The following is a 26,978-nucleotide window of genomic DNA, read 5'->3' on the forward strand; positions in this document are numbered from 1 at the left end:
AGGCCACAAGCACTTTAAAGGGGTTGTGCCAAGTTTGAATGTTATCCCCTATCCACAGGATAGGGGATGATAACATGGTCATGGGGGTCCGACTGCTGGGGCGCCCAGCAATCATGAGAACGGGGGTCCTTTTCTCTCTTACTGATGGAGTGTTAGATCTACTCTTGCTGATTCAATACCGTGGAAACACCAGAAAATACAGAGCACAGCGCTGGGTATCTCCAGCAATCTTATTCAATATCTATGAGAACGCTGGAGATACCCGAGCGCTGTGTTCAACATTTTCCAACACTCCTTACATCTGCTGACACATGCTCAACCGGTCGCTCTATTAATAAGTGAGAAAGGGACTGTGTTACCCTAATCAGTGTATATCCCAACAGTTGGACCCCCCACAATCAGATTGTTATCCCCTGTTCTAGGGGATAACAATCTAACATGGCACAACCCCTTGAAAAGGATGGTCAAGTTTGTAGAATTCCCTCTCTAAATTTGGATGCTCCTCAGGTCCTGGTGGTCTCTTCCTACATGTGATATTGGGGGTTTTGTGAGTGAGGAGAGGGTCGAGTCAGAGACCACAGGACCAAGTGAGGGGACAGAAGAGGTCAGGTTACCGTGAGGAATCTCTTCTGTAATTCTGGAGGACCCCTTTAAGTGAAATAGGAACTGTATGTGAGACATATTTCCAGGACTGAACTCATAGCCTAATAGTCATCTATAAAGCTAGGAGACCCTGCAGGACTTTCCTCCTATATTACAATCCATTACAATCCCAGTGAAGCTGGGAAATATATATAATTGAGAAGAATATTTCAGAGCTGCTGGACAAGCAGCGACAACCACAAATGTGCACAGACCTGTGGTCACTGAATCTGCGCCTGGGGGCTTTAGTAGAAGCCCCTGCGATGGGATGGAGTCTGTGCACTGCATGTAACCTGTCCAGAGACTCACCTTCTGCTCACCATGTGCTGATCTATAGTAGATCTCTACTTAGGTCTATAAAGAGATGGACCAGCGCAGGTATCTGCCGTGTGATCACGGGGTCATTGATCCAGTGAATGAAGTGGGGGCTTAAGCACAACTACATACAGTGCAGCGCTCAGTTGTTGCTGCGTTACTCCAGACAAGGTAATAGCTGGGGTAAAGCAGACATTGACATCTTTGGTTGTGTGATACGGTGTTACTACTTCCTCCTGCTATAATCCATAGAGAGATCCAGTAACCCCTCGGGGCTCAGTGACCCACATCACAGAATCCCGAACACAAAGGACTTGGTAAACAATTTGTTTTATTATGCCCTGGCATGGACGGCGCAGTCACCGCTTTACATTCATCTCTCCCTTCTGAGTCAGATGACACTACAAGGAGCCAAGGCACCCCTGACGCCCCAGGCATCGCAACGGCAACCCTCCCTTACCTACATTCATATGCTGCTTATACAACATCAGGGAGTGACGGTGTCACCTATGGAGAAGTCCTATGCTGCTCTTAAAGGGACAGTCCAATCTTCTAAATAAACTTTGATTATTTGCTTGCTGTCAGTACATGATTGTTTTACATAAAAAAATCACCCACTAGGTCCGGGTCCTTTAACCACTATATGCGGACATATATGTGATCTTAGAAACTTTCAGGGGGTGACATGGAGTCCATTAGATAGTGGCAGCACTTTTCATTGTGTAGTGGTGAAGCTCGATAGGCTGGCCCTTTAATGGAACAACATGGAGGTGGCCACACAGAGTATATACTACCAGCGTGTTGCAGAACACAGCGTCGTGAGTAGGAAGGATCCCCTGAGACATTACTATCAACAGAACCAGAACCTGTCTTCAGGTAAGTCTTGTACATTCATACCTTGTCCAGATTACTGGATCATATCATCCCAGGGTTTACCATACCAGTGGTCGTCAGGCTAATATTTTAGCACAATCCAGGTGTAAGATACCCTCATTATCAGTGTGCACATAAATCATTGACGCTACGAGTATCCTCTGGTCACCTGTGTCACATTATTATGACATAGAGGTAAGGCAGCAACTAGAATTATTACGCCCCCTGCAGGTTATAGGGCTTGTCAGTCTGATCAGAAGGGCACATGATTTCTGGAGTGATGGGAAGAGCACAGGTCCGGCCGGTCTTGTCAGGACAAGGACATTCATCTAATGGTTGAGTCTTCCCGACATCCAGCATAACATGACCTGACTGCGGACAGGATGACGGGTGAGGGACTGATCTATGGCTGACACCAGAGACTCATGAATGGTGAAGGCTGGAGACAATCATGGCGGACACTTCTCCCTGTTTATCTATGGGTGCTGGGATATGGTCCCATACACACCCCACTATAAGCTCCTATACCTAATACTCCTTCCCCCCGTTATATTCGCACTGTGTTGATCCGCAGTGGTTGTACATTCTTGCCGTTGGCATGACTCTGCCCGGGACTGAAGTAAGAACACAGTTTTCCTGGGAATTTTTCACGGAAGGTATAAAGCCAGGACATGTCATCTGCATTGTAGAAGATGAGAAGCCCCTTGTCATAGTCCAGGTAGACCCCAACTTTCTCTAGTTTGCTCTTGACGTTGAGCCGCGTCCAGGGCTCGGTGCAGGCGCTGTAGCGGTTCCCGTCATGCATTACTATGCAGTAGAAGCCTTTCCCAGGTTGGATCTGGATACTTCCTTTCCGGCTCACAGCTTCATGGGCCAGTCCTATCATCCACTGGGTTTTATCAGACACCACTACTTCCCAGTAATGCACCCCTCCATCAAAGACCTGGTTACCTAGAACTGAAACTTCTACATCAAACCTCTTAGGGGAGTCCTGGAGTGGCTGGGGGTGCAGGTTACCATAGGCCACTATAGTGCAGTCATCAGAGAGGATCAGGCGCTGGTGGGCCGTTACTGGATCAAGAGTCAGAGCTGCAGGGACTGAGAAAGGAACATGATAAGAACCATACAAGAACTGCACCATGTAACCTGCTCACTGCTTATACAATAAGAGTCTCTCAGCACCATATTTCCCTTTACTTTATTGTTCTAGGATACCTCTTCCTGGCCTGGCATCATTGTAGTCACACAACTATCACTTACATTGCTGGGATGACCCAGGAACGCACTGTTGACAAGTTTCAAAAAACACCTACACAAGCGTCGCAGATTTGGTTTTTAAGGCGTTTTTTCATCAAACTTAGGTCCCCTGACCCTCGTCTTGTGGTGTTCAGAATGAAGAGCAGTGACGTGTAAAGAAGGGGAAACAAGGCAGGGGAAGCAGGCAGTCTTGGCTATTTTATAAAGCTGCAAGACTGATTAAGGGGATCCCATTCTCAAGATAAGTGTGGATAAGTGTACCTCATTTATCAGATATTTTGGACATCCCCTTTGATGTCATAAAGTTCAGAATATAAATGTAGAGTTGCCCAATTTTGCTATTAATGCATGGAAGAAGCATATTGTAATGGTTTCCTTGCATAAATAGTGACATGTTTAAAAAAGACAAGATACTGATCTTTAAGATGACACCAAAAGCATGTTTCTAGGTACTGTGGAACAGAAGATAGAAGCATCTGAAGTGACACTCCCCTTGCAGCCAATCTAAACGTGACTCATCTTAGGGCAAATATGACTCTTTTCTGACCGGTTCGCCTCTGTCCTTAATGGGAGTCTACCAGCTCCCAGATCCCCTCACTTGTAAAGCCAGCATTGTGTAGGGTGCATTATAAGCTTTCCAGGTATACTGTTGCTGTTTGCCACTACTGCTTGTGCACGGTATTCTTGCGTGTAAATGAGGAAAGAGAAGGTGCTGGATGGAAATAGAAAATGGTGCAACAGCAGTCGTGAAGCATATTTGAATAAATATCTAAATGAAATTTTTTTTCTAAAATAACAAATTGTGGCAAACAATGCATTTCTGGAAAGCCTTACCCAATGGTGGTTGACTCCCTATAAGCATCTTAGAGCGACTTACCGGGATGGATATCCTGGAAAAGAGATTTCCAGATTGTGTACTGAAGGGGTCCCATGTACTTAGAGGTGGGGAAATCTTCGTAGGTCAGGTTGGTTTCATGAATCTTCCCTTTTAACCTGAAGACAGAAGAGCAGATTGTACACAGATTGTATTCTCTAGAAGGCAAAAAGAAGCTGGCATAGGAGGTATGGCAGGAAAGTGGCACGATGTCATTGCAGTGGTGGTCACATTATTAGAATGACATAAGTGAGAGTGTTATGACTGATGTATACACCGTCCCTACCTCTCAGACAATGAGGAGATGCCGGCTAGGAAGGTGTGCTTGTCGCTTTCAGCCAGACGCTCTTGTAGGATCTGCACGCCCTCTTGCACCTTGCGCAGCTGCTGGCTGTAGCGTTGGACCTTGTGCTCAATGTCCGTCAGGGTCCGGGCTGTGTCCGATTCGAGCTCCTCTAACATGGCCTTCTGACGCTCTCGAAGTAGTCGGTGCAGACGCTCAAAGGCCTCGCTGATGGTGGCGCGCAGACCCTTGGCTGAAGACTGGATGAAAGACAAGACATGTCATCAGTACTGTGATACGATAACAAGAGAAGAGCATGTGACCAAAGTTTTCATATACTTCACCATGGTTGGCACCAGCACTGGGCATAAAAGGGCAAATGACGGGGTCCAGAGCTAGAGGGGGTCCCACATAAGGCTGTATATAAGGAATCCATGGGGATAAAGGGGGCTGTATATAATAAATCCATAGGGGGATGAGAGGGGCTTTATGTAAAATAATAATGAAGTGGCTGTAAATAAAATAACCACAAGGCGGCTGTTTGGTATGAAAAACTAGGGAATAGGAGACTGTTTTAGTTTCTGAATTTTTACTACCGCCATAAGAGTTCACTGCAAAGGGGCCCACTGAGACTCTGTCGCCCAGGGGTCTACTGAAAGCTGGAGCCGGCCCTCTACTTCCCATCTAAAATAAAAGGTTCTCCCTTTTGGATGGTGGATGATAGGAATATTCTAGAAATATGAAGTCTAATGTGTTGCTGACCTACATGACAGTACATCTGGAACACACTCCACATCTCAAGTGACAAATGTGCCTCTCTAAAGGGGCTCTGTCATTAGCTTTTACCCCTCAGTTAGGGTATGACATTTTCTTTCTAGAATTCCCTGTTTACATATAAAGATGGTCTTCAAACAAAAAATGAGCTAAGAAAATGAAAGTGAGCTGAGGAGAGACACATTTTGCTTTAGAGGAGACACTTTTAGAGGATGTAGGGGGAGTGTTGCCTCTCTCTTGGGCTCTTTATCCAGTTCTGCTGAATGCTGGAGATGCTGTCGAAACGTTGGCACTATGAGCGAGCACTAAAATGCTCGAGTGCTCGTTATTCGAGTCAAAGTTTTTCCAATGCTCGAGAGCTCGTTTCGAATAACGAACCCCATTGAAGTCAATTTCAAATTCGTCACAATGGTAGTAGCTGCACTACTTGTGCCAGCAAGCCCAGCCACAGGCAAATAAAATATAACGCTATTCTAGCCCTAAGAAGGGCTGTTAGGTTCTTGTTGAATCACTCCTGCCTAACAGTAAGCTAATAGAACAGCCTAACGCTTTCCCTGACCAGCAGCAGCTCTCTCCCTAGTGGCATCCAGACACAGAATGATCCGAGCAGCGCGGGCAGCGGCTAGTCTATCCCAGGGTCACCTGATCTGGCTAGCCAACCACTGCTATCGACGTGTAAGGGTACCACGTCATGCTGGGTGGAGTGCAGAGTCTCCTGGCTTGTGATTGGCTCTGTTTCTGGCCGCCAAAAATCAAAACGGCGGGAGATGCCATTTTCTCGAGCTGGCGAAATACTCGTCCGAGCAACGAGCAGTTGCGAGTACCCTAATGCTCGACCGAGCATCAAGCTCGGATGAGTATGCTTGCTCATCTCTAGTTGGCACTATGCTGCACATATGGTGGGAATGGCCAGTTCTGCAGTCCTTCGCATAGTTGACCTGATCTGTGATCTGACAAGCCTCAACGACCCAGCCCATCGCCTGCTGCCCATGCTCCCGATATCCATCCCAAAGGTGAATAGATCCCTAACAGGCTTCCTCTTCATAGCAGCAATTGAGCCCAAGGTTGTGGAAATCCACCCGCATCCCCGCAATTTCTGACTGGTTTGCAGAAATTCTGTATCTCCAGCAAATGGAGGAATTGTCTGCTGAGATACATCACTCGGGGGAATAACACACTCGGACATGGGGCCCCCGGATGGAATTTGTAAGCTCTCCCCCACTCGAGTAGGATACCCCTTTCCGCCCTTCCTTACCCTTTTCCCTGTCCTCACCCCTTGCTCCTTATTTTTACATGCACCCTAATAGGTTATGTTTGAACTAACTTGTTACAGCAATGTGCGTATTAGGCTGCATTCACACGGTCTGCCGGCACGGCCCCTCCTCCCTCCATAGGAAACAGCGGTGCACGGCTGCACACCAGGGAAAAGATAGAGCATGTTCTATCTTTTCTCGATGTGCTGTGCGGAACGGTGACGCACGTGTGGCACCGTACCTCCGCCGTGCCGCCATTGCCGTCTTTGGGGATGTATATGCGGCCGCAGATTTGTTGCCGCATGTACGTACCTGCAGACGGCAGTGTGAATGAACCCTTATGTTGTTTAGTTTTACAGGCACTGTTAATGCTATACATATAATAATAATTCTTTATTTATATAGCGCACACAGATTACGCAGCGCTGCACAAAGCATGTCCGATTGGAACCGTACATGACTCTCATATAATGATGACTGAAGTGGACAGATTTTCTGCTACGCAAATGTCTTGTCACCATGTTCTATACATCTAACTGTATTTCTATGGTTCTCAATAAAGAATCTGAATAATAATAGAAAAGAAAAAAGATAGAGAAAGGTTCCCTTTATGGCCGCCATCCACCTTGCATTGTATTGTGGGTAGTGAAAGCAGATGGCAGGTCTACACACCGCCCTCAATGGAAGGACCTGCCTAAAATCCCAGCACTACACCAAAGGGGCTCTCACCTTGGTCTCGGCCAGCTGGCGTTTCAGCAGCTGCAGCGCCTCGGTGTGTCCCTTTGCGCTCTCCTGCAGCGCTTGTAGCTGCTCTTTTAGTTCTCTCTGATGAAGGGAAAAAAATACAACAGGCAATGAATCCAACTAATCCTGAAGGGAAGGTGCAGGACGGCTCCACCATTCATCATCATTGTCCCATTAGTATCCTTTACCATCACCCACCTTTATCATCCTCATTTACACCATCATCACCCTTCTGATACAGAATTACTGCAGCATGGTAAGGGCTATGTTTTTATAGCACTGAATGTATGATTTATAGAGCCCTGGGCCTCATTTATCAAATGTGTGACTGCTTCTACTGTCCACATTGAAAAATGAGCCCCGGTTGCTAAAAAATCATCCATACACCGAGCTGCAACACGTCAATCAGTGCAAGTGGGTGTGGGAGATGCATTGTATACATATTTGTTGACACATGCACACACACCTGTATGTATAAACTGTACTTGTATGATATAAGTACATATCATAATCTGTGTGTATGTTGATGTTAATATTTATATATATATACACATATGTTTGTTTGCCTGATCTATCTATCTCTCTATATTATATATCTATCTCTCTATATATATATATATATATATATATATATATATATATATATATATATATATATATATATATATATATATATATATACATATACACACACAGTGAAATGGCTCAAAAGATGATGTTATGTTAATCCATTAATCCATGCAATCCCAAATGGATTCCCATTCACTAGATGGGATTGTCCACAGAGAGCCTCTATGAAGGTATAAATCACTTTATCAAGTATGGAGAGTATTGCCTTTTTGTCGTATATATGTATAGGTCATTGGGCTGTATATACTGTACATCATGGTGCAGATGATGGGCTTTGTATCCTGTATGCACAGGTTATGGGAGAGCTGCTGTAGCTGCATCCTTTATGAAGAGGCGATGGAGCAGATGATGGGGGGTTGTGTCCTGTATGATGCAGCATACAATGGGCATTAAAACCAGCAAACAGAGGTCATGCAGCATGCGGGGCCTGTGCTCAGCTCACACATATCTGTTATTGGGTTTGGGGACACTGTGGTCAGTGCACACTGGGACGTGGTAAAGGTGGGTGCTCCACACTAATAACTGTGAGTACAGGGAGTGAGCGGACACCTACCACAGTCAGGGCACACAGCGCAGTGGACATGGAGGCCCTGTGCTACACACACAGACAGGACTGTATAAAAGGTAAATGGTGCAATTACTGAGTTGCAGAAAAACTCCAGAGCTGCACTCACTATTCTGCTGGTGCAGTCACTGTGTACACACATGACATTACTTATCCTGTACTGACCTTGAGTTATATCTTGTGTTACACTCCAGAGCTGCACTCACTATTCTGCTGCTGGTGCAATCACTGTATAAATACATGACATTACTTATCCTGTACTGATCCTGAGTTACATCCTGTATTATACTCCAGAGCTGCACTCACTATTCTGCTGCTGGTGCAGTTACTGTGTACATACATGACATTACTTATCCTGTACTGATCCTGAGTTACATCCTGTATTATACCCCAGAGCTGCACTCACTATTCTGCTGCTAGTGCAGTCACTGTGTACATACATGACATTACTTATCCTGTACTGATCCTAAGTTACATCCTGTATTATACTCCAGAGCTGCACTCACTATTCTGCTGCTGGTGCAGTCACTGTGTACATACATGACATTACTTATCCTCTACTGATCCCAAGTTACATCCTGTATCATACTCCAGAGCTGCACTCACTATTCTGCTGCTGGTGCAGTCACTGTGTACATACATGACATTACTTATCCTGTACTGATCCTGAGTTACATCCTGTATTATACCCCAGAGCTGCACTCACTATTCTGCTGCTGCTGGTGCAGTCACTGTGTACATACATCACATTACTTATCCTGTACTGATCCCGAGTTACTCCAGAGTGTATCTCAGACTTAATACATTAACAGGGGTTGCTACCCCTGTATTAATGCAGAGAGGTGTCCCTCACATACCACCGCCTCACCTGCAGCTCCTCAAAGGCCTCGTCCACATTGGTGACCTGATGTTGCTCGTGCAGCGAGGGTTCGTCACAGAAGAAGCACACCACAGCGCGGTCTGTAAGGCAGAAGAGCTTCACCTTGTCATGGTCCTTGCAGGGGAAGGAGCTTCTCTGTGCACTAAGGATGGCATCCAGGGGGAAGGCGGAATACCTCTCCACAATGTTGGAGAGTTTCAGGCTGGGGGACAGGGTGGGCTCTGAAAAGGTTCTCCGACACTCCGGACAGTCCAATGTTCCCCCGTGCTTCTGTCGGCTCCAGTGTTCAGTGATGCATTTACGACAGAAGTAATGCTCACAGCCAAAGCTGACCGGGTCCTGGTAAATACTCAGACAGATGGAGCAGAGCAGCTCGTCCTTCAGACAGCATGCCATCCTAGGAGACAAGAGAAAGAGCCACAGCCCTAAACTATCTTCAGATTAATGATCCAGAATAAAACCTGGATATAAGACCCCCTGATTCCCTATAAAGTAATAATTCATGGTATCACAACCTGGAAGAATTATACAATGTACAGTGTTCTGCTAATGGCTGTCATAGAGTATCTGTCCCTGTGATGCTATAAGAACATAATGTAGCTCCTTGTCCTGGTATAAAAGTGTTAAATAATATAATTATTAGTCCTTTTTGGAGCAGCATTTATTCCATGGTGCTGTGCCCCTACTCCTTGTATAATCATACAGGGTATCTCTTCCCTGGTATAATAAACTATTTATCCCCCCCCCCCCACCTCCCGGTATGATAACATAAAGGACTTCCTCCTTGCCTAATAAATATAATTATTAATTTTATTATTGATTTGTATTTGTAGAGCAACAATAATTCCATTGTGCTATATACCACCCCTTCCCTACTATAATAATACAATGTATCTCCACCTCTCCTGGTATAACATAATTTAGCCCCCCGGTATAATTATATAATGTATACTAAGCTTAACATGTATCATCATGTATTGTAGCCTCCCCCCTATCCTGACCAAACAACAATTAGGGATTATAAAGGATATAAAACATAACCTTTAATTAGTAATTATGTAAAAGCGCATCCAAGTTGATGCAAAAATTCGTAACAATAAAAACACCTATACGCAATAATTCATATTGCGGAAGTGTACAATCAAAATAGTAGTCGTCCACTGGAAAGGAAAATGTCACCACCTGCATTTAAAGGCAGCCGTATCCTACCGTGATTCAGACGTCTTTGATGATGATGGGCTGGATAAGCAGGGGCATAAGGAGCTATACTGTCCCTAAAGAACCCCTCAAACTCCACAGCCGTCCTTATCCCAAACATCAAACATCCCGTCCTTATCCCAAACATCAACTTGGATGCGGTTTTACATAATTACTAATTAAAGGTTATGTTTTATATCCTCTATAATCCTTAATTGCAGTTAGGTCCTATTGTTTATTAGAGGTTGATACTAGTTCACTGATAATATAGATTTTGGCTGCGTTTTGTGGTCCCCCCTATCCTGGTATAATAATATACTGGTACCTGTGTAATAATAAAGTGCATCAAACGCTCCTCTCCTTGTATAATAATATGTATTCCTTGCTGACCAGGTATAATAATATTATGTACTTGCACCCATTACATCCTGGTAAATATATAACGTATCCGACCCCACTGAACAGGAATAATAATATAATATACTGCCATCTGTTGTATCCCTCCAACTCCTAGGATAATTATATCATGGTCCCCATCTGGTGCAAGTATAGCATGCATCCCCTCTGGTATAAATATATAATGTATCTCCCCCAAGCAGGTATAGTAGCATAATGTAAACCCTCTCCCTTTACTGGCATCACAATGTAGTGCATTATACGTCCACTACCCTGGTATAATACGATAATGTATCCCATATCCCTCACTCTCATGGTATATTTATAATAATAATCTTTATTTATTCTGCGCTATCATATTTATTCAAGGAATCTCCCCTTCTCCAGATGTATAACGTATTCCCCTTCATCCTTGTACAATAAAACAATGGTTTACTGGTATAAAAATGTATTATACTCCCATTCTCCTGGTATATCAATACAAGGAATCCCTCTCTCTTTCCGTCTATTAATACTGTATAATGTATACCCGGCTTAATCCTAGTATAATGTAGCTACCTAGCTCCTGCCTCCCGGCATAATGATACAATAGATCTCTCTCTGTCTTTCTATATTAATACAATGTATTCCCCTCTACTAGTATAATAATACATCACATCATCTCTCCTCTACAAGTGCAATAATTCAATACATATCACCCTTTTTTGGTATATTACCAAAAAAGGGCCCTCCCCCCCTTCAGTGGTATATTCCCCAGTGCCCATTATATCCTTCCTTTATGCTATATATACTGCCCTTTCTCTCCGGCTGGAGTAATAATATACCATATCCCTGATATAGTAATAATTATACAATGTATCTTGCGGGTATAATAATGGCATGCACCCCCTGATCTGATGTCTGTATATTATGTATCCCCATCCCCGGTATAATGATACGCTGTACCTGTCAATGTCTCTCTGACGTAAAGGCAGCAGCTTCCGGAATAGCAGCTTCTGCTTGAGCTTCAATGAGGGATACTGTGTCTCCAGTGACTTCCAGCTCTTGCACCCTGAGGTGTCCTGCACATAGCACTGTAATAATAATATGCAGATATTAAGATACTGGAAGTCAGGTGCGGGGGAGGGGTTGTGACCCTCTACCTGTTTCCCTTTTTTGCAAGTCAAATAAAATCTGTATGAGAAAATGCATTTTGTACGCACCTGAGCAGCAGAACTGTGTGCCCGCTGTGTGCGCCTCTATGACCCTGTGCCCCTGATGTGCATACCCCCCTCCCTCCCTGCACAGGTTCAGCAGCTTCTCTCCTCATCCAGGTCAGAAAGCAAATGCAATCCCACCCCTGTGACCATGGAATAGTCCACCCCAGCACCTGCAGCCCTGCGGTCACCCCTCACTGTGCCCCCCAGACTTGCCCGCCACAGATCCTCAATAAGACCACCGCCATGGCACCGCTGCACACCTGCTACCCCTCATCTATACCAGTATCATAGAGAAGCAGAACGCCTCCACCAACCCCTTCCCCCTGTATTTACAGAATGGTTCAGTCCACCATTGCTTCATTGTTCAGCTCCTAGCAGAGGACACTGTCAGGAGGGAGGGGAGGTTTAAAGGGACAGTGTCCACAATTCAGCCACTAGTATAAAACAATCAGGAGGGTGAATACATTGTGGAAACTGTAGTGGATTGTCTTTTCCTTCACGCCACATGAAATGCTTACATTATAAGCTCTCACGCCATTAGTATTGTTTCCTATGACCATGCTATTACTCTGGGATGTCCTAGTTCATTCGTATATGTCCCCCAAGACCCCCATGATCCGTACAGCAGAGTAGAATACGATGGCGCTATATAAAGATTAATTATTTTTATATATTGTCTATATTGTATATTAGATATATTGGCTCACAAATACAGAGGCTCAGATACACAGGTTTAGCACACTGTATCTAACATGAGAGGCTTGGATACCCGGTATAGGAGTGGCACATGATAGCCTTATCTCATATATACAGATAAGATATGGCGGCTCATATGATGTAAGAGACTCTGATGTATTGCTTAGAAGAAAGCCAGTATCGCATATGATAAGCTTAAACGCAACAATTTAGCAGACTGTATCACACAATAGTCCTAATAGTCTTAGATACAGTTCAGCAGACAGTATCACACATGATAGGGTTATATACATGGGCAGAGTAGACCGTATCACACATGATGGGGGTATATGCTGTACATAAGCAGAGAAGACAGTATCACACATGATGGGGGTATATGCTGTACATAAGCAGAGAAGACAGTATCACAAGTGATATGATAAGAAAGTACAGCAGACTGTATTGCACATCAATGACTTAGATACACACAGAAATGAGAGAAGCAAGAAAATTTTCATACAGTTTCACACATGACAGTAGATGCAATAAATCCGCAGACACTTTATCACACATGATAAGACTAGATACACGGCACCGCGCACAGTATCACACCTGACATTATACAGATACAACAATGACATTGAAAATCATTTCCCCTTGTGATTTTATTAAGGTCCATTATTATCTTTTCCATCTCAGTCTTATCTCATTTGACTCTCAAAACCATGAGCTGTCCTCCCAGAGTCTCAGTGCGCTCCATGCCAATGCTAATTAGGTCATAGTCCTTTCACCTTCCCAAGGCGTAACATATGTGATAAGGAGATAAGTGAAGGGAGAGCATACACTATATACTGAGATAGTGGTTGTCTTCGGCTGGCGGCACACGTGGCGGTTTGAACCCGTTTTTGGGCCGGTTTTAAGCAGTCCGTTAAAAAATGCGTGCGGTTTTAGAAAACGTAGTCGTTTTTGATCGGTTTTATCAATTATCTTAATTAAAACGGCTCAAAAACGCATGCGTTTTTTTAACGGACTGCTTAAAAACGGCCCAAAAATGGGTTCAAAATGCCACTTGTGCCGCTGGCCTTAGACACCTGCCCCCGTGCAGCGATCTGTCTGTAATTTTACCATGGGTATGCCATTCCTTGCATGCCCATAAGATGGCGCTCACACAGTTCACCAGCAGCTGTTTATCCTCACCATATTCTTCCTTTACAACATCTGTTCCCATTACATTTATAGTCCCTAGTTAATGTATACATTGGGAAGTTTTCATTAAATTGACAAGTCCGAGGGTGTTGTCACACGGTGCGTTCTTAGCACGTTTTTAAACGCACTGAAAATGCATGTGTTTTTGCATGTTTACCATAGGTTTGCATGTTATTCTTCATGCAAAAATGCATGCGTTTCTAGTGCGCTTTAAAACGCACCAAGAACTGTACAAGAACGTATCGTGTGACAGCACCCTGACTTATGCCATATATTACCTATACAGGCATATAGATATATATATACTTAAGGACAGCCGACTTACAGACAACTCATAGTTACAGACAGACCCCTCTGACCTCTGGTGAAGCTCTCTGGATGTTACTATAGTCCCAGACTGCAATGATCAGCTGTAAGGTGTCTGTAATGAAGCTTTATTGATAATCCTTTGTCTCATAACAGCAAAAAAATGTTTAAACTCCAATTGTCACTGGGGCAAAAAATTTTTTTCTGGATCTACAATTATAAAATATACAGTTTCGACTTACATACAAATTCAACTTAAGAACAAACCTCTGGACCCTATCTTGTACGTTACCCGGGGACTGCCTGTAGTCTTCCATTGTAAAACAAGGTCTATTGGATATTGTTTGGAATCATGTAGTCTACCACAATACCCCATAAATTGTTCTATTCAGCTCCATCCTTCTCAATTTGTCCATTTTTAACAAAGTTGGTGCCGTTCCATTTTAATGTATGTTTTCTATATCTTTGTCTTTTTCATGTAAGTAAATTATATTACTTCACATAGCTATTGTAAGTAAATGTATTTACTTTCACATCCTTAAAGGAAATCTACCACTTGTTTTCATGCATTGTGAATCAAACATAACCTGAGAATGCTGCAGCTACACTGATGCTGAAACATATCTTGCTTAATCCCTGAATTCAGTGGTTTTGCTGAAAAGCCAATTATAAAAATTATGAAAATAAGGCTCTGTCGCTCCTGTTCTGGGGCTCGGCGCTTCTCTTTTTATCCTAATTATGGGCTGCTTCAGAGAATAATGTAATCACTGTGTTGTCCCTTGCAGGCAGAAGTAATCAATCGCTGCAACATCCCCCAGCTGCTGTGTAAGAGTCATCCATCTCAGGTTGATTAGTCCTGTCTGACAGTTCAGGAAACTCCATGTAATGTGTTTATGAATGGCAGCCAGCATGCAACCCAGCTTTCTCAAGGTCCTGAATTTCATACTTTCATAGCAAAACCACTCGGTTCAGGGATTAAACAAGATATAAACCAATAGAAGAAAAGGAGCCTCATAGAGTATCACTATAGCTCTCAACAAAAATACAATCAATGACCCAAAAGGAGAGCCACAGAATATCATCAAGAATAAAATTAATAATGTATTTTATTATGAAAATACTTTGTTCTTAAGTTGAATTTGTATGTAAGTCGAAACTGTATATTTTATAATTGAAGTTCTAGACACATTTTTTTCTTTTGTCCCAGTGACAATTGGAGTTTCAAAATTTTTGCTGTAATTGGACCAAGGATTATCAATAAAGCTTCATTACAGACACCTTACAGCTGATCATTGCAGTCTGGGACTATAGTAAAGCATCCAGAGAGCTTTACAAGAAGTCACAGTGGGCAGAGGGGTCCGTCTGTAACTATGGGTTGTCTGTAAGTCGGGTGTCCTTAAGTAGGGGACCGCCTGTAATGCACAATATACAAGAAGAAATTCTATCACATAATAGGGAAAGAAAATGAGGGGAAACAAGTGGCCCCTGATGGAAAATGGGGCAACCACGAAAAACAAAAGCCCCTGCAGACACCCCAAAACCTATAAGTAAATAGTAATATAAAAACAAAAATGTCTAATAAGTAATAATAAATGATGCAGACGGGAATATGGGTGGAGAAATATCTCCTTAGTTGGGTCCTATGTACGTTAGGGGCCGGAGGTACCTTCCGGCTCCCACTATGCACAGAATCAAATAGAGTCCTTACCCGTAAGCATGATGACAGGTATAATGGGGGTCCCCAGGAGGCCAATGAACTAAACCCCGACGCGCGTTTCGCTGATGCTTCGTCAGGAGGTGAAGTATGTGTGTGGCACCCCCTGTTTTATACTTACCATCGGCCATCCAGCTAAAGGACGCGCTCGTCACGTGACGCGATCGCCACGTGGGGCCGCGCACCGGAAACACGTCACCACGACACGCCCACCCGAATCACATGATCGGAGGGGAAGTTGCCATGGAGACGCGCCCGGAGCGCGCACCACCACATGAACGCGCGTCGACCAGATACCGAGGGCAAGCACAAACAGGTGGATGTTAAACAGGTACAAATGTATATTTCTATAAAACAAAATCAAAAAACGGGAAAATCATAATGCCTACAATCCACATAAAAAATATATATCTGGAAGATCACCAATCGTGACCATCGGGCTATACATGTCACTAACGTATATATACATATTACAAAGGCCACAATACCCAACCCTGCATACAGAATTATTATTGTTGAGTGGTATATAAATGAATAAAGTGCTTACAATAGACGATCCATATTTAACATATATAATGGAAAAAGTGCAAAAGTGCCATACATAAAATATATATATATAAGGTATATTCCATAAAATATACATATAAACATCTATATTAAACATATATAAAGTTCATAATTAGTGTGACGGTGCCGAGTCACAAGGGTGCATAAAGTGCCAAAAGTGCATAATATAAAAAATATATATTAAGAAAAAATAGTGAGAGCAGATTAAATAAAATGCATACATATATTACAATTCAAAACCCATATTATAACAGACACAGTTTCTGTATAAAGTGCAAACGTGCTCAAAATAACCCCACACAGGGCAGCAGGATTAAACAAGATATGTTTCTGTATAAGTGTCGCTGCAGCATTCTCCATTTGTACTCTGTAATGTAATATTGTATCTGCATATGTCCCCTATGATTTGTAAAGCGCTACAGAATTTGATGGCGCTATATAAATAAAGATTATTATTATTATTATTGGATCCAGATGATGAGCTGTAGCATCAAGAAGCTGGCAGCAAACACTTCAGTTTCCAGGAGACGTCATCATGGTGGCTTGGGACAAATGGAGAAGTAAAGGAAAGAGAATGTTTTCAATCAACGACATCACCAGTGAGCAGATCTATAGAGGTGATGTCACGTGTCTAGTAAAATAATCATTTTTTATATTACTTATAAGTAAACAATCCAGGAACAAATTTACTAGAAAAGTCCAGCTCCAGTACAATTCAATACAATGATATGTTTGGCTTGGAGCCAGTAGTGGATTATAATACAGGTGGTCTAGGCGGTAGCCCGGGGCCCAAGCCTTCAAGGGGGCCTATGGCCACCCAAACCACCCACCAAATTTTATAGTGAAAAGGGCCTTCACCCATTAAATTGTCATTTTTCTGTTCTTGCTTTCAATACACATGTACACAAGAACCATTTTAAGACCTTTGAAGATCCTCCAAACGTCCTGAAACCGAGATTAACAGCAGGCAGAATGGAGACATCTTCCATTCCCCAAGAAGCTGAGTCTAGTACCAGATGTAGGAAGTGACTTGTTGGGGCTATAATATTCACACAGCCCAGGGCCCATAGGAGTCTTAATCCGCCCTACACTGCAGCTGCCACTTGATAGCAACTTATAAAAAAGTTTTGGTGAAACCTAAAAGGGTTTTTCCGGAGGTTGAAAAACATGCCTATATTTGTCCACAAACAGCTCCATACTTGAGCATGAGTAGTGTGTGATATTGCAGTTAAAGGGGTTGTCCACTTTCAGCAAATATTTATGATTTGTGTAAGGAAAAGTTGTACAATTTTCCAATATACTTTCTGCATCAATACCTCACGGTTTTCAAAATCTCCGCTTGCTGTCTTGATATAAAAGCTCAGGCCCGGCATCAGCACCCGGCTTACCCGGGCAAGTGCCGGGGCCCCAGAACTCCCAGAGGGCCCCCCCAGCCTCAATGATATAGAAACTCAATTATATCGGCAACGGCATCCTTGTGTCGCCCATCTCTCTTGCGGCATCCTCCTGTGACAGGCGGCGCCGCGAGCGGATCCCAGGAATAAGACAATTTGTCCTGGACAAAAATACTTCTGCAGAGCGTCTTTACAGAATGCTTGCCGGCTCGCCGCCTGACGTGATGACTTCACGGCGCATGCGTCCGTGCTGCGGTGAAGATTAGAAGAGGAGAGCGTGATGGAGCCGCTGGACCTGTGTTCTTAAGGTTATTTATTTTATTTTTTTTTTTTCTGGCCAAAGTGCTTACTGCTTTGTAGTATTTTAACCGGTTAAGGACCGGGCCCTTTCCTGTTTTTTCATGTCCATTTTTCACTCCCCACCTTCAAAAAAAGTTTTTTATTTTTACACGTAAAGAGCTGTGTGATGGCTTGTTTTCTGCGTAACAAATTGCACTTCATAATGATGGTATTAAATATTCCATGCCATGTACTGGGAAGCGGGAAAAAAATTCCAAATGCAATGAAAATGGTGAAAAAACGCATTTGCGCCATTTTCTTGTGGTCTTGGATATTACGTCTTTCACTGAGCGCCCCAAATGACATGTCTACTTTATTCTTTGGGTCGGTACGATTAAGGGGATACCAAATTTGTATAGGTTTTATAATGTTTTCATACATTTACAAAAATTAAAACCTCCTGTACAAAAATTATTTTTTTGATTTTGCCAACTTCTGGCGCTAATAACTTTTTTATACTTTGTTGTACGGAGATGTGGGTGGTGTCATTTTTTGCAAAATTTGATAATATTTTCAATGATATCATTTTTAGGACTGTACGACCTTTTGATCACTTTTTATAGATTTTTTTTATATTTTTCAAAATGGCAAAAAAGGACTTTGGGCGCTATTTTCCGTTACGGGGGTTAAACACATTGAAAAAACCGTTATTATATTTTGATAGATCGGGCATTTTCGGACGCGTCGATACCTGATGTGTTTATGATTTTTACTGTTTATTTATATTTATGTCAGTTCTAGGGAAAGGGGGGTGATTTGAAATTTTAGGTTTTTTTATTATAATTTTTTTTTTTTTACTTTTTTTATTTTTATTTATACTATTTTTCCGACTCCCTAGGGTACTTTAACCCTAGGTTGTCTGATCGATCCTATCATATACTGCCATACTACAGTATGGCAGTATATGGGGATTTTCCTCCTCATTCATTACAATGTGCTATCAGCACATTGTAATGAAGGGGTTAAAACGAAATAGCCTCGGGTCTTCGGAAGACCCAAGGCTACCATGGAGACGGATCCCAGGTAAGATGGCGGCGCCCATGCGCTATCTTTTTGAGGCTGCCGGCAGCTTTGCCGGCAGCCATCGCTGCGAAAACACCCGCGATCGGTGCTAGCAATATGCATCAAAGACTTACCGGCTATGGAGAGGGCTCAGCCCGTGAGCCCTCTCCATGCAGTGCGACCCGACCGGCGGTCGCGAACCGGTTAATATACATATTTAATCCTTCCCTCCTCATATTAATTCATGCCTCTTCTTCGTATATTAATTCATGGAGGAGGCTGCAGCCTTGCCTCCTTGCCTCCTCATATTCATTTATTGAGCATGTTTTTAAATGCCGCCTCATGACTTCACTGTTGAGGGGCCCACTGAGGCTCTTTCGCCCAGGGGCCTACAGAAACCTGGAGCCGGCCCTGTAAAAGCTTCTACTTTTACTTCCAGTGGATAAAAATCTGCCCATGTGATGTGATGGACATGCAGGTACAGGAGCTGTTATTATCACACAACTCCTACTACTCTCGGTGACAGCAAGCAGAGATCTAGTAAACTGTGAGGAATTGATACAGAAAGTATATTGGAAACTTGTATAACATTTCCTTATACAAACCATATCAAACATTTGCTGAAAGTGGACAACCCCTTTAAGTTCCATTTGCCTCTATATAACTGAGCTGCAATTCCAGCACAAACCATAGTCGGGTGTTGCATTGTTTTTAGAAGAAAGCAGCCATGTTTTTCAACCTCTTGACATCGCCTTGCACAGGAACCTACCACCACATATCTACCTATAAAGGTATCCAAAAAATGTACCTATGTCCTTTTTTGTACCTATAAAGGTAGGTAGGGTGGTAGGTGGATCTATAGGACGGGAGGATAACCCTTTAAAGGGCTAATCCTCACGTCCCCGCAATAGTTTGGAAACTTTTATTGAGCAAATATGTAAATTTTTGAACACGGCTACTCTTTGTTCCGCCTACCAAAAATCTTCTGCATGCGCAGTGGCTCCGAAGCTGTGGCCCGCTGCTCTGCGCATGCGCAGATGGCATGATTATTACACGAAGGCGCGCAGCTATGAGGATCTGTACGCCAAAGATTTTTGGTAGGCGGAACAAAGAGGCTACCGGGGCGTGGAGTAACCGCGACGTGTGGCCTCAGCTCCGGCTACTCCACGCCCCAGTAGCCGTGTTAAAAAATGTACATATTTGCTCAATAAGCGTTTCAAAACTTTTGCAGGGACATGAGGATTAGCCCTTAAAAGGGCTATCCTCAAGTCCTATAGATCCACCTACCACCCGATCTACCTTTATAGGTAGATATGTGGTGGTAAGTTCCCTTTAATGTTCCCCTTTTTTTGGGATGGCCTATAAGTTTAGATTCATGATCTGCCCCCATTAGTGGAGATATGCAGTTGTAAGCATCGACCTGTTGCTATATAACAACCCAGGAATATTGCACATAGGGATTAGTACCACCTGCAGAAAACACTATAGAAATCAATAGGATCCTGCTGCTGTAATCCAAATGAGCACTAGAGGGCGGCTGTAAGTCAGAGTCCAGGAAGAGAGGAATGGATCTGCACCAGATCCCTGGCAGACGCTGTGCATTACCTGTGGAACAAGCACAGACCTGACCGCAACCATCGGATCCGCATTCTTCACACTCCACAGTCACAAGGCCGGGCGCTACCTGCTCAATGCCTCCAAGGCCTCGGCTACATCCAGAACATCTTCACTTTCTGCTCCTCATCAATACTGATTACTAAATGATGACCAGGTAAAAAGAACATTACATGGATTAGGGATATAGTGAGCAGTGTGGGCAGAGGTATCGGCCTCGCCACCAGTTATCCTTTCTACCCAAGGCCCATAAATCCAAAATGACAGAAGTGCTGGGGAATCGAAAGCTGAATTTGAAAAGTTGTCTCCTATGTGTTTATTTTGCTCAAGTAAAATGGAAAAGATTCTTAATTTATAGTGGAGATAATACACCATAAAAATATCATATGTATCCTATAAGAGGACAGTGACATCTCCTCTCCCTCCTGCACCTCTGTGTAGTATACATGTATCCTATAAGAGGACAGTGACATCTCCTCACCCTCCTGCACCTCTGTGTAGTATACATGTATCCTATAAGAGGACAGTGACATCTCCTCACCCTCCTGCACCTCTGTGTAGTATACATGTATCCTATAAGAGGACAGTGACATCTCCTCACCCTCCTGCACCTCTGTGTAGTATACATGTATCCTATAAGAGGACAGTGACATCTCCTCACCCTCCTGCACCTCTGTGTAGTATACATGTATCCTATAAGAGGACAGTGACATCTCCTCACCCTCCTGCACCTCTGTGTAGTATACATGTATCCTATAAGAGGACAGTGACATCTCCTCTCCCTCCTGCACCTCTGTGTAGTATACATGTATCCTATAAGAGGACAGAGACATCTCCTCTCCCTCCTGCACCTCTGTGTAGTATACATGTATCCTATAAGAGGACAGTGACATCTCCTCACCCTCCTGCACCTCTGTGTAGTATACATGTATCCTATAAGAGGACAGTGACATCTCCTCACCCTCCTGCACCTCTGTGTAGTATACATGTAGCCTATAAAAGGACAGTGTCATCTCCTCACCCTCCTGCACCTCTGTGTAGTATACATGTATCCTATAAGAGGACAGTGACATCTCCTCTCCCTCCTGCACCTCTGTGTAGTATACATGTATCCTATAAGAGGACAGTGACATCTCCTCTCCCTCCTGCACCTCTGTGTAGTATACATGTATCCTATAAGAGGACAGTGACATCTCCTCACCCTCCTGCACCTCTGTGTAGTATACATGTATCCTATAAGAGGACAGTGACATCTCCTCACCCTCCTGCACCTCTGTGTAGTATACATGTATCCTATAAGAGGACAGTGACATCTCCTCACCCTCCTGCACCTCTGTGTAGTATACATGTATCCTATAAGAGGACAGTGACATCTCCTCTCCCTCCTGCACCTCTGTGTAGTATACATGTATCCTATTAGAGGACAGAGACATCTCCTCTCCCTCCTGCACCTCTGTGTAGTATACATGTATCCTATAAGAGGATAGTGACATCTCCTCACCCTCCTGCACCTCTGTGTAGTATACATGTATCCTATAAGAGGACAGTGACATCTCCTCACCCTCCTGCACCTCTGTGTAGTATACATGTATCCTATAAGAGGACAGTGACATCTCCTCTCCCTCCTACACCTCTGTGTAGTATACATGTATCCTATTAGAGGACAGTGACATCTCCTCACCCTCCTGCACCTCTGTGTAGTATACATGTATCCTATTAGAGGACAGAGACATCTCCTCTCCCTCCTGCACCTCTGTGTAGTATACATGTATCCTATTAGAGGACAGTGACATTTCCTCGCCCTCCTGCACCTCTGTGTAGTATACATGTATCCTATAAGAGGACAGTGACATCTCCTCTCCCTCCTGCACCTCTGTGTAGTATACATGTATCCTATTAGAGGACAGTGACATCTCCTCACCCTCCTGCACCTCTGTGTAGTATATATGTATCCTATAAGAGGATAGTGACATCTCCTCACCCTCCTGCACCTCTGTGTAGTATACATGTATCCTATAAGAGGACAGTGACATCTCCTCACCCTCCTGCACCTCTGTGTAGTATACATGTATCCTATAAGAGGACAGTGACATCTCCTCACCCTCCTGCACCTCTGTGTAGTATACATGTATCCTATAAGAGGACAGTGACATCTCCTCTCCCTCCTGCACCTCTGTGTAGTATACATGTATCCTATAAGAGGACAGTGACATCTCCTCACCCTCCTGCACCTCTGTGTAGTATACATGTATCCTATAAGAGGACAGTGACATCTCCTCTCCCTCCTGCACCTCTGTCTAGTATACATGTATCCTATTAGAGGACAGTGACATCTCCTCACCCTCCTGCACCTCTGTGTAGTATACATGTATCCTATTAGAGGACAGAGACATCTCCTCTCCCTCCTGCACCTCTGTGTAGTATACATGTATCCTATAAGAGGACAGTGACATCTCCTCTCCCTCCTGCACCTCTGTGTAGTATACATGTATCCTATTAGAGGACAGTGACATTTCCTCGCCCTCCTGCACCTCTGTGTAGTATACATGTATCCTATAAGAGGACAGTGACATCTCCTCTCCCTCCTGCACCTCTGTGTAGTATACATGTATCCTATAAGAGGACAGTGACATCTCCTCTCCCTCCTGCACCTCTGTGTAGTATACATGTATCCTATTAGAGGACAGTGACATCTCCTCACCCTCCTGCACCTCTGTGTAGTATACATGTATCCTATTAGAGGACAGAGACATCTCCTCTCCCTCCTGCACCTCTGTGTAGTATACATGTATCCTATAAGAGGACAGTGACATCTCCTCTCCCTCCTGCACCTCTGTGTAGTATACATGTATCCTATTAGAGGACAGAGACATCTCCTCTCCCTCCTGCACCTCTGTGTAGTATACATGTATCCTATTAGAGGACAGTGACATTTCCTCGCCCTCCTGCACCTCTGTGTAGTATACATGTATCCTATAAGAGGACTGTGACATCTCCTCTCCCTCCTGCACCTCTGTGTAGTATACATGTATCCTATTAGAGGACAGTGACATCTCCTCACCCTCCTGCACCTCTGTGTAGTATACATGTATCCTATTAGAGGACAGTGACATCTCCTCTCCCTCCTGCACCTCTGTGTAGTATACATGTATCCTATAAGAGGATAGTGACATCTCCTCACCCTCCTGCACCTCTGTGTAGTATACATGTATCCTATTAGAGGACAGTGACATCTCCTCTCCCTCCTGCACCTCTGTGTAGTATACATGTATCCTATAAGAGGACAGTGACATCTCCTCACCCTCCTGCACCTCTGTGTAGTATACATGTATCCTATAAGAGGACAGTGACATCTCCTCTCCCTCCTGCACCTCTGTGTAGTATACATGTATCCTATAAGAGGACAGTGACATCTCCTCACCCTCCTGCACCTCTGTGTAGTATACATGTATCCTATAAGAGGACAGTGACATCTCCTCTCCCTCCTGCACCTCTGTGTAGTATACATGTATCCTATTAGAGGACAGTGACATCTCCTCACCCTCCTGCACCTCTGTGTAGTATACATGTATCCTATTAGAGGACAGAGACATCTCCTCTCCCTCCTGCACCTCTGTGTAGTATACATGTATCCTATAAGAGGACAGTGACATCTCCTCTTCCTCCTGCACCTCTGTGTAGTATACATGTATCCTATTAGAGGACAGAGACATCTCCTCTCCCTCCTGCACCTCTGTGTAGTATACATGTATCCTATAAGAGGACAGTGACATCTCCTCTCCCTCCTGAACCTCTGTGTAGTATACATGTATCCTATTAGAGGACAGTGACATTTCCTCACCCTCCTGCACCTCTGTGTAGTATACATGTATCCTATTAGAGGACAGTGACATCTCCTCAGCCTCCTGCACCTCTGTGTAGTATACATGTATCCTATAAGAGGACAGTGACATTTCCTCACCCTCCTGCACCTCTCTGTAGTATACATGTATCCTATTAGAGGACAGTGACATCTCCTCTCCCTCCTGCACCTCTGTGTAGTATACATGTATCCTATAAGAGGACAGTGACATCTCCTCTCTCTCCTGCACCTCTGTGTAGTATACATGTATCCTATTAGAGGACAGTGACATCTCCTCACCCGCCTGCACCTCTGTGTAGTATACATGTATCCTATAAGAGGACAGTGACATCTCCTCTCCCTCCTGCACCTCTGTGTAGTATACATGTATCCTTTAAGAGGACAGTGACATCTCCTCAGCCTCCTGCACCTCTGTGTAGTATACATGTATCCTATAAGAGGACAGTGACATCTCCTCACCCTCCTGCACCTCTGTTTAGTATACATGTATCCTATAAGAGGACAGTGACATCTCCTCTCCCTCCTGCACCTCTGTGTAGTATACATGTATCCTATAAGAGGACAGTGACATCTCCTCACCCTCCTGCACCTCTGTGTAGTATACATGTATCCTATAAGAGGACAGAGACATCTCCTCTCCCTCCTGCACCTCTGTGTAGTATACATGTATCCTATAAGAGGACAGTGACATCTCCTCAGCCTCCTGCACCTCTGTGTAGTATACATGTATCCTATTAGAGGACAGTGACATCTCCTCACCCTCCTGCACCTCTGTGTAGTATACATGTATCCTATAAGAGGACAGTGACATCTCCTCACCCTCCTGCACCTCTGTGTAGTATACATGTATCCTATAAGAGGACAGTGACATCTCCTCAGCCTCCTGCACCTCTGTGTAGTATACATGTATCCTATTAGAGGACAGTGACATCTCCTCACCCCCCTGCACCTCTGTGTAGTATACATGTATCCTATAAGAGGATAGTGACATCTCCTCACCCTCCTGCACCTCTGTGTAGTATACATGTATCCTATAAGAGGATAGTGACATCTCCTCACCCTCCTGCACCTCTGTGTAGTATACATGTATCCTATTAGAGGACAGTGACATCTCCTCAGCCTCCTGCACCTCTGTGTAGTATACATGTATCCTATTAGAGGACAGTGACATCTCCTCTCCCTCCTGCACCTCTGTGTAGTATACATGTATCCTTTAAGAGGACAGAGACATCTCCTCACCCTCCTGCACCTCTGTGTAGTATACATGTATCCTATAAGAGGACAGTGACATCTCCTCACCCTCCTGCACCTCTCTGTAGTATACATGTATCCTATAAGAGGACAGTGACATCTCCTCACCCTCCTGCACCTCTGTGTAGTATACATGTATCCTATAAGAGGACAGTGACATCTCCTCTCCCTCCTGCACCTCTGTGTAGTATACATGTATCCTATTAGAGGACAGTGACATCTCCTCTCCCTCCTGCACCTCTGTGTAGTATACATGTATCCTATTAGAGGACAGTGACATCTCCTCTCCCTCCTGCACCTCTGTGTAGTATACATGTATCCTATTAGAGGACAGTGACATCTCCTCGCCCTCCTGCACCCTCTGTGTAGTATACATGTATCCTATAAGAGGACAGTGACATCTCCTCTCCCTCCTGCACCTCTGTGTAGTATACATGTATCCTATTAGAGGACAGTGACATCTCCTCTCCCTCCTGCACCTCTGTGTAGTATACATGTATCCTATAAGAGGATAGTGACATCTCCTCACCCCCCTGCACCCCTGTGTAGTATACATGTATCCTATAATAGGACAGTGACATCTCCTCTCCCTCCTGCACCTCTGTGTAGTATACATGTATCATATAAGAGGACAGTGACATCTCCTCACCCTCCTGCACCTCTGTGTAGTATACATGTATCCTATAAGAGGACAGTGACATCTCCTCACCCTCCTGCACCTCTGTGTAGTATACATGTATCCTATAAGAGGACAGTGACATCTCCTCTTCCTCCTGCACCTCTGTGTAGTATACATGTATCCTATTAAAGGACAGTGACATCTCTTCACCTGAGATGATGGTGATGGTGAATTGCTTCTATGGAGCACTGTGGTAGATGTGCTATTTACAGCAACTGTGGTTTACTAATGTAATGTAGGCGAGAAATCTCTTCCCACAATACTGTTACAGTCACTGAACATACAACGTCAGAATAAACTTGGGCTACTGCTAAGACTTATTTTAAGTTTACTACTTTCTAGTTATCATACCTAAAAAGTTTAGAAGTTATCCGGCTTCCATGGACAACACTACCATTTCCGGAACACCATTCCAGCTCTTCACTCATGTGAACTGAGGGGAAAAAGACAGACAGTGTAAATAAAGAGAGCAGAAACTAGTCATTTA

The 26,978-nt window shown here is 43.9% G+C and overlaps 1 protein-coding gene across 3 annotated transcripts; it reads right to left on the reverse strand.

The window, feature by feature from the left end:
• Positions 1-1,270: 1,270 nt before the first annotated feature.
• On the reverse strand, positions 1,271-20,821 carry LOC140134790 (E3 ubiquitin-protein ligase TRIM62). 3 transcript variants are annotated; one of them, XM_072155417.1, is made up of 7 exons: positions 20,691-20,821; positions 11,629-11,756; positions 9,079-9,487; positions 7,001-7,096; positions 4,248-4,504; positions 3,965-4,080; positions 1,271-2,928 (listed from the first exon to the last, which is right to left on the reverse strand). In XM_072155417.1, exons 1-7 carry the CDS (start codon positions 20,721-20,723, stop codon positions 2,378-2,380), a joined length of 1,590 nt encoding a protein of 529 aa, XP_072011518.1. In that variant the 5' UTR covers positions 20,724-20,821; the 3' UTR covers positions 1,271-2,377. The 3 variants fall into 3 exon arrangements, with proteins under 3 accessions (XP_072011518.1, XP_072011519.1, XP_072011520.1); XM_072155418.1 differs by lacking the exon at positions 20,691-20,821 and adding an exon at positions 11,886-12,227; XM_072155419.1 differs by lacking the exons at positions 11,629-11,756; positions 20,691-20,821 and adding an exon at positions 8,199-8,258 and having other exon boundaries at positions 9,079-9,194.
• Positions 20,822-26,978: the final 6,157 nt, after the last annotated feature.

This window comes from Engystomops pustulosus, chromosome 6 (assembly GCF_040894005.1).
Source record: "Engystomops pustulosus chromosome 6, aEngPut4.maternal, whole genome shotgun sequence".
Taxonomy (NCBI): Eukaryota; Metazoa; Chordata; class Amphibia; order Anura; family Leptodactylidae; genus Engystomops; species Engystomops pustulosus.

What these genes read in the sequence shown, in the direction of transcription:
- LOC140134790 (XM_072155417.1), bottom strand. Translation starts at nt 20,723, where the DNA reads ATGGTTGCGGTCAGGTCTGTGCTTGTTCCACAG. An exon ending in GGTCTGTGCTTGTTCCACAG is followed by an intron (nt 11,757 to 20,690) that starts GTAATGCACAGC and finishes TTATTATTACAG; the next exon opens with TGCTATGTGCAGGACACCTC. An exon ending in CGTCAGAGAGACATTGACAG is followed by an intron (nt 9,488 to 11,628) that starts GTACAGCGTATC and finishes CTTGTCTCCTAG; the next exon opens with GATGGCATGCTGTCTGAAGG.